Source organism: Manis pentadactyla, chromosome 13, assembly GCF_030020395.1.
Source record: "Manis pentadactyla isolate mManPen7 chromosome 13, mManPen7.hap1, whole genome shotgun sequence".
In the NCBI taxonomy this organism is placed as follows: Eukaryota; Metazoa; Chordata; class Mammalia; order Pholidota; family Manidae; genus Manis; species Manis pentadactyla.
The window spans coordinates 102314777-102326419 of NC_080031.1; the positions used below are offsets into that span (position 1 = coordinate 102314777).

At 50.5% G+C, this 11643-nt stretch overlaps 1 protein-coding gene across 2 annotated transcripts; it reads right to left on the minus strand.

The window, feature by feature from the left end:
• Window positions 1–1621: 1621 nt before the first annotated feature.
• On the minus strand, window positions 1622–11643 carry GNPDA1 (glucosamine-6-phosphate deaminase 1). 2 transcript variants are annotated; one of them, XM_036895291.2, is made up of 8 exons: window positions 11525–11643; window positions 10499–10628; window positions 9549–9650; window positions 7985–8167; window positions 6824–7008; window positions 5020–5194; window positions 4155–4276; window positions 1622–3033 (listed from the first exon to the last, which is right to left on the minus strand). In XM_036895291.2, exons 2-7 carry the CDS (start codon window positions 10620–10622, stop codon window positions 4176–4178), a joined length of 870 nt encoding a protein of 289 aa, XP_036751186.1. In that variant the 5' UTR covers window positions 10623–10628; window positions 11525–11643; the 3' UTR covers window positions 1622–3033; window positions 4155–4175. The 2 variants fall into 2 exon arrangements, with proteins under 2 accessions (XP_036751186.1, XP_057346998.1); XM_057491015.1 differs by having other exon boundaries at window positions 4138–4276.

Below are 11643 nucleotides of genomic sequence, written 5' to 3' on the forward strand. Positions count from 1 at the left end.
ATAGGTGACCTTTTTCTCTCTAGCTGCCTTTAACACTCTTTCCTTGTCCTTGATCTTTGCCATTTTAATTATTATGTGTCTTGGTGTTGTCCTCCTTGGATCCTTTCTGTTGGGGGTTCTGTGTATTTCCGTGGTCTGTTTGATTACTTCCTCCCCCAGTGTGGGGAAGTTTTCAGCAATTATTTCTTCTAAGATACTTTCCATCTCTTTTCCTCTCTCTTCTTCTTCTGGGACCCCTATAATACGGATATTGTTCCTTTTAGATTGGTCACACAGTTCTCTTAATATTGTTTCATTCCTGGAGATCCTTTTGTCTCTCTCTATGTCAGCTTCTATGCGTTCCTGTTCTCTGATTTCAATTCCATCAATGGCCTCTTGCATTCTATCCATTCTGCTTATAAACCCTTCCAGAGTTTGTTTCATTTCTGCGATCTCCTTTCTGGCATCTGTGATCTCTTTCCGGACTTCATCCCATTTTTCTTGCGTATTTCTCTGCATCTCTGTCAGCATGTTTATGATTCTTATTTTGAATTCTTTGTCAGGAAGACTGGTTAGGTCTGTCTCCTTCTCTGGTGTTGTCTCTGTGATCTTTGTCTGCCTGTAGCTTTGCCTTTTCATGGTGATAGGAATAGTCTGCAGAACTGGGACGAGTGACGGCTGGAAGGACTTCCTTTCTTGTTGGTTTGTGGCCCTCCTCTCCTGGGAGAACAGCGGCCTCTAGTGGCTTGTGCTGCGCAGCTGCGCGCAGACAGGGTTTCTGCTTCCTGCCCGGCTGCTATGGAGTTAATCTCCGCTGTTGCTGTGGGCGTGGCCTGGCTCGGGCAGCTACTCCAAAATGGTGGAGTCGCGTTGGAGCAGGAGCTGCTGGGAGGCTATTTATCTCCGTAAGGGGCCTCCCTGCTCCCTGCAGCCCAGGGGTTAGGGTGCCCAGAGATCCCGGATTCCCTACCTCTGGATTAAGTGGCCCGCCCTGCCCCTTTAAGACTTCCAAAAAGCACCTGCCAAAACAAAACAACGACCAAAAAAAAAAACAAGAAAAAAATTTTTTTTTAATTAAAAAAAAAGGTGGTCTTTCGTTTTTCTTTATTCTCCGGTGCCAGCCTCAGGCCTCTGCTCACCGGTCTTTCTGCCCTGTTTCCCTAGTATTGGGGTCCCTGTCCCTTTAAGACTTCCAAAAAGCGCTCGCCAAAACAAAGCAGCAAAAAAGCAAAAAAAAAAAAAAAATGGTCGCGCGCTTTTCTTATGTCCTCTGTCGCCCAGCCTCCAGTGCCTGCTCACTGGTCTTGCTGCCCTGTTTCCCAGTATCGAGCGCCCTGCACTCTGGCCCGGATGGCGGGGGCTGGGTGCTCGGCAGTCCTGGGCTCCGTCTCCCTCCCGCTCTGCCTGCTCTTCTCCCGCCGGGAGCTGGGGTGAGGGGCGCTCGGCTCCCGCGGGGCCGGGGCTTGTATCTTACCCCCTTCGCGAGGCGCTGGGTTCTCTCAGGTGCGGATGTGGTCTGGATATTGTCCTGTGTCCTCTGGTCTCTATTCTAGGAAGGGTTGTCTTTGTTATATTTTCATAGATATATGTTGTTTTGGGAGATTTCCGCTGCTCTACTCACGCCGCCATCTTCCGCCCCTCCCATTTCATTCTAATGTAATTTTTTCCCACACTATACCTACGTAAACTTTAATCCCCTCTGTACTGGACGAACAAAATGTGGTGTGTGTATACAGTGGAATACTCCAGCAGTAAAAGGGGATACTGCTACATGTTATATGGATGAACCTTAAGAACAAACATTATCCTTAGTGAAAGAAGCCAGACCCAAAAGATGCGCCATAGGATTCCCTTTACAGCTGAGCCCAGGCCGGCGCAGTGCGGGGGTGGCAACACCCCCACCCTGCACAGTCGAGACTCCACTTTGACTTCTGACTCCCTAAAACTTAACTATTGTGTTGACCAGATAATGGGAAGACTTGATTAATGTATTTTGTATAGATATTATATACCTGAATTCTTAGAATAAAGCTAGAGAAAAGAATATTTTTTTAAATAGTCACAAGTCTTCAAAACATTTTCCAAAGTGTTTATTGAAAAATCCATGTGTAGGTGAGCCTGTGTAGTTCCAACTCGTGTTGTTCAAGGATCAGCTAGCTGTATATGAAGTGTCTAAAAAAAAGGTAAATCTGTTGACAGAGTGAATCAGTGGTCACCTGGGCTGTGGTTAGGAGTAGGGTGCTTCTAGGGGTGACAAATGGATTGTGGTGCATTGTATAACTGCATAAACTTAATAAAAATCATTTATATTTAAAATAGGTGAATTTTATGGGCATGTAAATTATCTCAGTACAGTTGTTAAAAAATTAAACCCTTCTTCCAACTGCTTATACCTAAGTTGATTTTCTGGACCCAAGATGTCCCGTTTTAGCAACTTTTTTAACTTAAAAACAACGAAACCTATTTTCCACGCCTTGCTGTGTTATATTCCTTCTGGTCACAGATGTGCCGTATTCTTTTTAACAGCTGTGTCCTGGTTTGGATCACACGTACAGCCACAACAGGGCAACTTACTGCTCGTCTGTTCATTCCCAGCGTTTTCACAAACGCCCTTCATTTTTATAAAATGCTTTGGTTTCTCTTCCTCCCGGTGATAGGAGAAGAGATGAGCAGTTGCTGTGACGGTGCCTTCCTGCAGCGTTGTGAGGAGTGAGTGTGCAGCATTGCTCACCAGCTAGTCCCAAAGTATATAAATATCAACCCAGAGCACCTTCTGACCCTTTGGGGGTCAAGTCTACAAATGACACATTTTATTCGAAAATACTAGATTTAATAGAAAATAATCACATTGTAAACAGTTCCACTGATTGATTAGCCTAAAACAGAATGACAGCACGATCACATATAACAGCCAAAGGTAAAACACTGGCACCAAACAGCACGTCGAGAGTGGCCTGAGCCAGGCTCTGAAAGGTCTTCCCCAGCAAACAGAGGCGGCAGCAGCTTCAGCAGGCACAACAGAGGGAGCCGGCGGCAGCGTCCACTCCAAGAAGGCTTAAGAATAAAAGGAAGAGCAACAGACTCATCTCATGAGCAGGGTAAAGGATAAAGGGGAACAAGGGCTGTATTTCTGATCTGGGGATGTCAGACATGCCACACGAGCCCGAAAGGCTCAGAAGGCCAGGCAGGTAAGCGGGGAAAGGAGGGCAGGCAACTGGAGAGGCATCCGGTGTGCCGTCTTGGCGCCAGACTCCTAGGGGGGCAGGAGAACGGGTCGGGCCTGCGTTGGGACTCATCTCATCTGCTTGCCCTGGGCTCCCCCCCTCATCACCTCGGCTGAACACCACGCTGAAACTGGTAGTGTCCCGCACGGACCTCCTCCTTACTAATGAGTATGTAAAAAAGGTGCCAGGGAGATTTGGAACGAAAGCACAGGGCTCTGGTGGGAAAAGTGTTTCTGTCTTCCTCCTGGTGAAGGAGGGTCCCTGAGGGAAGGGAGTTGACATGGCTAGGCCCCTTGAGGCTCAGTTCATCAGCCAAAACTTTCTCTTCAGTCCCAGCCAGCCAAATCTGCCCTCAAGGAGTCCTCCAAGTTCACGGAAAGGCCAACTGTGAGCAGAAGAAAACAACTAGAGAAGAAAAGAGACTTTCTTTCTGTGGCACTTGTTACTCAGCAGAGAATGCCTCCTTATACTTATTTTAGACGCTGGGAGAGTTTGTTCCTTAATCTGGAACAGTGTTCTCAAATAAGGGTAGGCCTGTTCAAGAGGGGTTCTGAAGCCTCTCCGAAAACATTCTGTCCAATATACACAAGCCCCTATTCCCCCCCAATTAAGATCAGTGCATGTAATGATAGAAATGCATGATGGGAGTGTGTGGTAGATGAGAACAGTGTCAGAGGCAGAACAAAAAGCTAAAAGCCCCTACCCTGTGCAGGGCAGACGTCAAAATCATGGGAGAACATTTTTCCGAGATTTTTTTTTTTTCTGATTAAGAGTAAATTACAAACAAGTCATTCTGCCTATAGCTGAATGCCATGACTAGGCTCTGCGCTGCATAGCCAAGAACAGTACGTTCACCCATTCATCTGGAGGAACCGTACTGGATTAAGGAAATGCAATTCTGTTCTCCTAAACACCATCCCCAGGAAGACTCCACCTGTGCCACGGAGGTACTTGATGTAGGATCAGCGCAGGCTAATCACCGTATGGTTTCTCGGAAGACTCTCTCTTCTCCGTTTCTTTCTCTTTGATGCTGTACAATGGGTCCACTAACTTGTTATGAACAAGCATTAAACCTACAAAAAATTTAAAAGTTAATGCAGGTGGAGGCACAGTTCCATGATTATCAATAATAACATCCAAGAGCTCTCAGATTTCGTCCTAGACTCATCATCTTTCCTCTGTGGCCCCAAATGACCACCACCCTAAAAGCAGGAAGAGAAATTTGTTATTCCCACTGAATGATAGAATCCATGGGATTTTGTAAATTCAGTCTCTTGGGAAGCTGGCTATTAAAAGGTTATTCTTTTTAGCACAGAACAAATTCCTAGTTTGCTTAGTAAATGAAGATTTTCACAGAAGTTTCACAGATTTTCACAAAAGCATGCACTTAAAGCACTGTGTCCTTTTTAAGTAGAAAAGATCTTCATGTCTGAGTGCCTTGCCTAGAGGGGAAAGGCATAGACTATACAAGATCTGAAAAGATTAAAAAACCTGATGCTCAGTATCATTGCAAAGTGATCACATAGCCCTTGGAGTACAGCTCTTCATTGCATTTTCTTTCTTCCTCAGAGCAAACAGGTCTCCGGAAATGGACCCTTGCAGGCATGGATATAGCACTGGATGTACAGCAATGATTGTGCATTCTGATACATGGATGTGCAGCAATATGACTGTGCATTCTGAGACAGCAGGGTTTGAGTTTTGTTAAAATCAGAGATGTCTACTAAAATGGCCAGAGCAGGGAAACCAGAGTCAGTCCTCACCCCTGGCACACCCTAGACACAGCCAGCCACTCTCAGAGCCACCCCTCCCTCACCTTTGAAATAGTTGACAGTCTTCACTTTCAGCTCCAGGGTGGCGTCCTCGTCACACACAAACACCGTGCAGGGATGCTGCTGGAAGGCAGACACGGTCCACATGTGGCTCACTCCCTCCTCGATGGCCTTGTACAGAGCAAACGCCTTGTGAGCGCCTGTGATGAGGATCATCACCTGGGGATCAGAAGACAGGCCCATGATGGAGGAGCAGCAGGCCCGGGAGTCTGGACACCTGGGTGCTGGTCCAGCCACCCCAGGGGTTGTACGAACTTGTGTTCTAATACATCGATGTAAGTCGTTAGCCTGCGACCCACTGTGCTTCGTGTTCTGTGTGCCTGATCACACAAACAGCCGGAGGCAGGGAGCATTATTCCCCATGTCCCATGAGGAAATGGGGCGGGGGCATTAACCAACTTGCCCCAGGCCGTTTGTGGCCCAAGTCCGTGCCCTAGATCACCATGTGATAGTGCCCCCCCGCACCCCTGATGCTGTGATGGTGCCCTGAGAACAGGCATGCCACACGGGCCCACACCTCTTATCCCAACAGTGCCAGCAGGTCCCAGGGGATCCTAAGCTGGGTGAATTTTCATGACCACCATCTGCATCGTTTATAAGGGAGCCTCGGCAGCAATGGGGCAGTTAATGTGTGTGGCCCCTAAGGTCGAATCCCCAAAGACTGCCTCTTTATCTGGTCACTTTCCATTCTGAGTATTAGCCCTACTATGTGATGGGGTAACATGTTTTGTTTAAATCTAAGGCACAGACTCCTTAACAATTAAGATGTCAGGAACCTAAGTGCTGGGAAGTGAAAAAAGAACTTGGGTCATCAATCACTTTTCATTATAACACACTTAGCCATGGAACTGTGCACAGGATTTACTGTTCCTCTGTTAGAAGATGAGAAAACAGAGGCAAAGAGAGAATATGAGTCTTCGTTCAGGACCCCAGAACTCACTCTCAAGAAATTTCCTGATTTCCAGCCCCAGGTCCTTTCCCAGACCATGAGACCCTCACCGGGTGGGGAGGAACCTCATGTTCACAAGCTGCAGGGCCCAACAGCAGTGACCTTCCAGGGACTGACTCTCGGTCACCTAACAGCTGGTGCCACCGCTCATTTCACAATAGTTCACTTTAAATAGGGAAACTGTTTCACTGATGTAGATGTTTGTTAACAGATTTGGGCAAAAAACTTGGAGCTAAAATGTCTGTAACTGCTTCCCACTGAACATGCATCATCAGGAGAAAATGCTACTGAAATTCTCCTGAAAGACAAGGAAATTGGAACCACAAGAAATTCAAATGATACCGAACTTCCTAAGGAAAAACTAAATCCAGTTCAAGACATTTCAATGTCAATCCCTCTTCTCCACATTTATGAATCTCTGAGCACAGAGCTGTAACCACAAACATCCTGGGGCTGCAGGGGGAGCTCCCTTCGGACAGTGACCTCCACAACTACAGGGAATCAGAGGGTCCCTTTTGGTACCTGGGCAGGTGCAACATTGGTGGTGCTGGGCTCTTCCCCGCCTGTGAGAAGCTTGAGAGGGGTGAGCAAGCAGAGGCCAGAGGCCAGGGAGCCGCTGCCTCCAGGATAGTCAGGGCTAAAGGGATTCACTTTGCATGGGGAACAGTGGTTGCCTCTAAAGGAGGCGGTGGCATAGTGACAGCGTCAATGGGAATTACAGCTTTTTTCATAGTATCTTCATTTTTAATAAAAATGTATTCAGGTGGTACCTGGAGTTAAATTTAACAAGACAAGTCCAACCCCCCCAGTGGAGGCCTGTGGACCCCTCATGTCCTCACCTCCCTGGCTTCCATGAGAGTGCCCACGCCCACTGTCAGGGCCATGGTGGGCACCCTGGTGAGATCGCCATCAAAGAACCTGGCATTGGCCAGGATGGTGTCCATGGCCAGGGTCTTCACACGGGTTCTGGACACCAGACTGGAGCCGGGCTCGTTGAAGGCAATGTGTCCGTCAGGGCCAATGCCTGCATGGGGGAGAGCCCGGCCAGCCCGGTCAGTCCCGGGGATCCGGGAGTTCAGTAACGGACAATCTCCTTCCCCACGTGGGATCTGAAAAAAATCCTTGAAAACCACGTGTCCCTTCTCACTCATCCTGGGCAGGCACACTAAGCATGATCTCCCCTTTCCCCACTCCCCCCCCCGTTTCTATCGGAGGCACGTGGACACTGTTCATTTACTACCACCCCCAGGACGCTAAGGGGAACTCCAAATGGCTTTTGCCTCCCTAGATCCCTGGACTGTATCTTTTCTCTTTGCCTGTAGTCAGGGGCCCCGCTGCTGTGACAGAGCCGGAGCAAATAAAACACACAAGGCCTGCTCAGAGGCTGCCAAGCTCACGGTCTCAGAACATGAGCGCCCCCGCCCCTTCCTTCCCACCTTGAAGTAGAGTCAGACTGAGAGCAGTTAAGACGCGGTCCAACGTCACAGCCCTGCGGCTAACTCCAGAGGCAGCGACGGATGGAAACCAGGCAGCCCAGGATACAAACAGGACCACAGGTCCCAGAGGGGGCACACCCTCGGGGTCCTGCCTTATCTGCCGCTCCAGCCGGCGGGCCTTGGGCAGCCACAAACCTTCCGGGGTTCAGCTGGCTATCTACAGCTTGCAGGGGCCGAGTGTGGGGAACATGAGTCTGTGATTTTAGCTGTTTATAAAGTTTCATGATTGATTTATAAAACTTGTAAGACTGGGGAACAGAATCTCCATATCCAAATCCCTCAAATTTACAGACAAGACACTGAAGTGCAGCAAGGGGAGTTACCGAGCACCAGATGGAGCTAAAGCCACCCTGCCCTCCCTGCTTCCTCGGGGCACTAAGTGACCCCACTGCCCCTAGCGCAGAGGAAGGAGGCCGTCAGGAGAAAGGCTTGGGTCTTGTCCTTCCCACCCATTCTAACTGTCCTAGGATCTGCTGTGGACACCTGCTGCAGCGTCAAGCTCACCTCCGACAAACAGCTCAATCCCACCCGCAGCCTTGATCTTCTCTTCAAACGCGTCACACTCGGCCTGTAGGTCAGCTGCATTCCCATCCAGAATGTGCGTGTTTTCTGGGTGGATGTCAATGTGCTTGAAGAAGTTGTTCCACATGAAGGAGTGGTAACTCTCCGGGTTTTCTCGAGGAAGGCCTGTGGGGCCACGGCCACACTCAGTCATGCCCAGGCTAAGCCAGAGCTTGGCCAAGAGCCATCCTAAGGTGGATGCCAGGGTCCTCCTAGGCCCCCGGAGACATTCTGAAGGAAATGCCATCAGGGAGCCCTGGGCACCTGCCCTCTGACCCCCAGCCACTCGGGATAGGCTGCGCTGAGGTCCCTAAGTGTCTGCCCACCACCACCACCTGCGACCACGGGACTACTAGGCCTGAGTAACCACGCCCCGGGGGCCTGACGACGCCCCTCACTCCAATCTTCTTTCCACAAGGGAATGACTACAGGCTGGAGGCTCGGGTCTCTCTGGGCTTCTGGCGGCGGCCCGGCCCCTTGGGGTTAGGCTGGGCCCATCTGGAGGGAGGCAAGCACGTTCCTTCCCTTGTGCCTCCCACCCCACCGCTCACCCCTGGTTATAACCCACTCAGCCTGAACCCCGACATGAACATCAGGGGGTTGGAGAGAATTATCTCAGGACTTCTCCAAAAGAAATTTTTTCAGCCAAAAGGAAAGGAATTTTTAAAGTGAATGTTTAATGTTAAACATTCAAAATGTTTCATGTCAGCCTTAAAAAAGAAGGAAATTCTGACCGATGCTGCAACACGGGTGACCCTTGAGGACACTGTTATGTGAAGTGAGCCAGTCACAAAAAGACAAAGACTGTCTGAGTCCCCTTACACAAGGCACCTAGAGTAGCCAATTCAAAGTAAAATGCTGGCCGCCAAGGGAGCAGGGAATGGGTGGTTGGGCGGTTGACGGGCGAGTTTCAGTTTTGCAAGATGAAGAATTCTGGAGATCAGTTGAACAACAAAGTGAATACACTTAACACTGAACTGTGCATGTAAAAATGGTTAAGACGGTAAATTTTATGTTTATTTTACCACAATTTAAGAAAACGTTTATAGTGAAGCCATTACAAAATGATGGTGGGAGAGGGGAGTGACAGAGGACAGGTGTAGCTTTTTAGCAGTGGGAAGGACACCGTCTCAGCTCCCCTCCCGGTGTATCTGGCAGAACAGGGGAGCTGCTGCATGAACACTGGAGAGTCCAGACACAGATGTCAGGGGACACACCCCAGCCAGTCCCATATGCAAACATTTGTTCCAACAGAAATGGCATGGAGTCAGGGAGGAGGCAGAGGAGGAGGTAACTCCAATATTTATGTGAAGTGTTTGCTTTATACAAGAGGCTTCCATGTCTATTATAGCAGCTAATGCTATGAAGTCAGCATTACACCACCTTTTTAAAACTGAGAAAACCAACTGAGTCTATTACCAAAGTCACTGGCCCCCAGAGACGTCCCCATTCCTCTCTTGGGCCTCGCCTTCTGGACTCAGGTTAAGACCTTAAAAGAGAGACTCACCCACATACTCATCCATGTTGAAGGTCTTCACATATTTGAAGGACAGGTCTCCATTCTTACAGTACTCAATCAGCTTCTGGTAGCAGCCAATCGGGGTGCCCCCTGTGAGAAAGGCCACAGCCATGAACCTCCTTCAGCCCCCAGCTCCCAGAGGACACCCAAGAATGCCTTAGGGCTGCTCTTCAGTGTCCATAAGTAAAGTTTTATTGGCAGAAGGCCATGCCATTCATTTATATATTGACTATGGCTGCTTCCAATCTACCAGGGCAGAGTTCAGTAGTTGGAACAGAGGTTGCATGGCCAGTGAGGTGTAAAGCATTTACTGTTTGGCCGTTTATAGAAAGTTTGAAGACCGCTGCTCTAGTGGGTGGGCCACTGGGGCAAGTCCACCCAACTTCTAAAAGAAATAATCGAGACATTTGCCTCAAGGGGTCAAAATATCCTCCCATACAGGAAACATTCTGATTTTTTTTCTCAAACTGAGATTGTTCTTCATATGTGTCCTGCGTCTAACTAAGCCTTACTGAAAATGCTTTGAGTGACTCCCAAGTGTGGTGCTTAGCTAGGGGCACTCTAGATGCACATACGATGCATTAATTCATTACATAAAGTCTATGCCTTAAGGCAACAGGATTTAATTCTGTGGAGGAACCCTGGCTGAAAGGGCTGACTTAGGGTATAACCTAAATACCAGGAAGTTCCTTCTGCCTAACCAAGCTCTACTCAGTTACTCCAGGGGCAGGCAGCTAGGGCAACCCATACAGGAAGCTGGGTCCTCTGTGTTCTATGTCCCGGGGACAGAGTTCATTCCCAGCACCAGCAGCTCAAAGCAGCCCTCCTTTAGGTCCCCTGGGCTGAGTGAACCCTCCATACTTGGCCCCTTAGAACCCTAATGCTCATTCTCTCCCTCTCCCCGCCACCCATGGCACCCTCTCCACCCCACAACTCACCAGTGGGAAGCCCCAGGGTGAAGTACTTGTCGGGCCCTGGGTTAAACTGGATGATGCGGTTCCTGATATATTTGGCTGCCCATTCATTGGCCTGAGAATAATGGTCCAGAATGATGAGCTTCATCTTGTCCTGCAGGGGGCAGGTGAGAAAGGGAATCCGTGCTAAGTGACCGGGAGAAAGGCAAGGAGGTGGTGAGGAGAGGGGAGAAACGCTGTGCACCCAGCAGCACCCTCTCTCCAGGCTGCCCGAGCCAGGAAGAGGAGCGGCCTTCACTTTCACTTCACAGATGGGGTAACAGGCTGGGTCAAAGGCCTCCACACACACACCCCTACCCCAGGCGGAGCTGATGCGGAACAGACGTGGGTTCTAATCTCAGTTCCTCCGTTCACCGACTCCAGGACCTATCGCAAAGGACCCAGTTCTCTGAAAAAGGGGGCAATAGTACCTACCTGACACATTTCACAATGGTGAATATTAACAGATAAAATGCACGCGAACCACACAGTACCCAATATGTTAGCTACTGCGGTTGCGAACCCGCCCCTTCCCCGCTCCTCCACCCCCACCCACGGGGTATTTTCTACCCCTGTAGTCTTCCAAAGTGAACAGGTCAGGGGTTCATCCCGGGCCGCTGGGGCGGGGGAGGGCTTTGCCCGAATCAGCGTGCCCCCTCTCAGGACGAGAGGCGGGCCCCCACCCGCCGGCCTTGCTCGGGCGTCTGTTTCCCCCAAAGTACCCGGGGTACCGGTAATCGCTGCGGAGGGAGGGCGTTTGCTGCCCCGCACTGCGGTCCCTCAGAGGGGTAAGGTCCGCGGCCGCGGCGGCCGGACGGCGGTCCGTGGGGTTCAGGGGTGTTCCCTGCACCCCGATGGCGAGCCCATCGCACCTCCGGCCCCGCTTAGAGAGCGCGTCCGAGCAGCTCGCTGGGGTCCCGGCCCCAGAGCACCCGGGACCGGGGCGGCGCACGGACCCCCACCCGCGCCCGCCCACGAGGAGGGTCCCCGCCAGCCCCGCTGTCCACTTACGCGTCCACCTCCCGCGGCGGCTGCAGACCCGGCGCCGGCGGCCCCGCCCCACGCGGCATCACGTGGCCTCGGGTCACGCGGCGCCGCTCCCCGGCGGGGCTGACGCCCCGGGGTCGCCG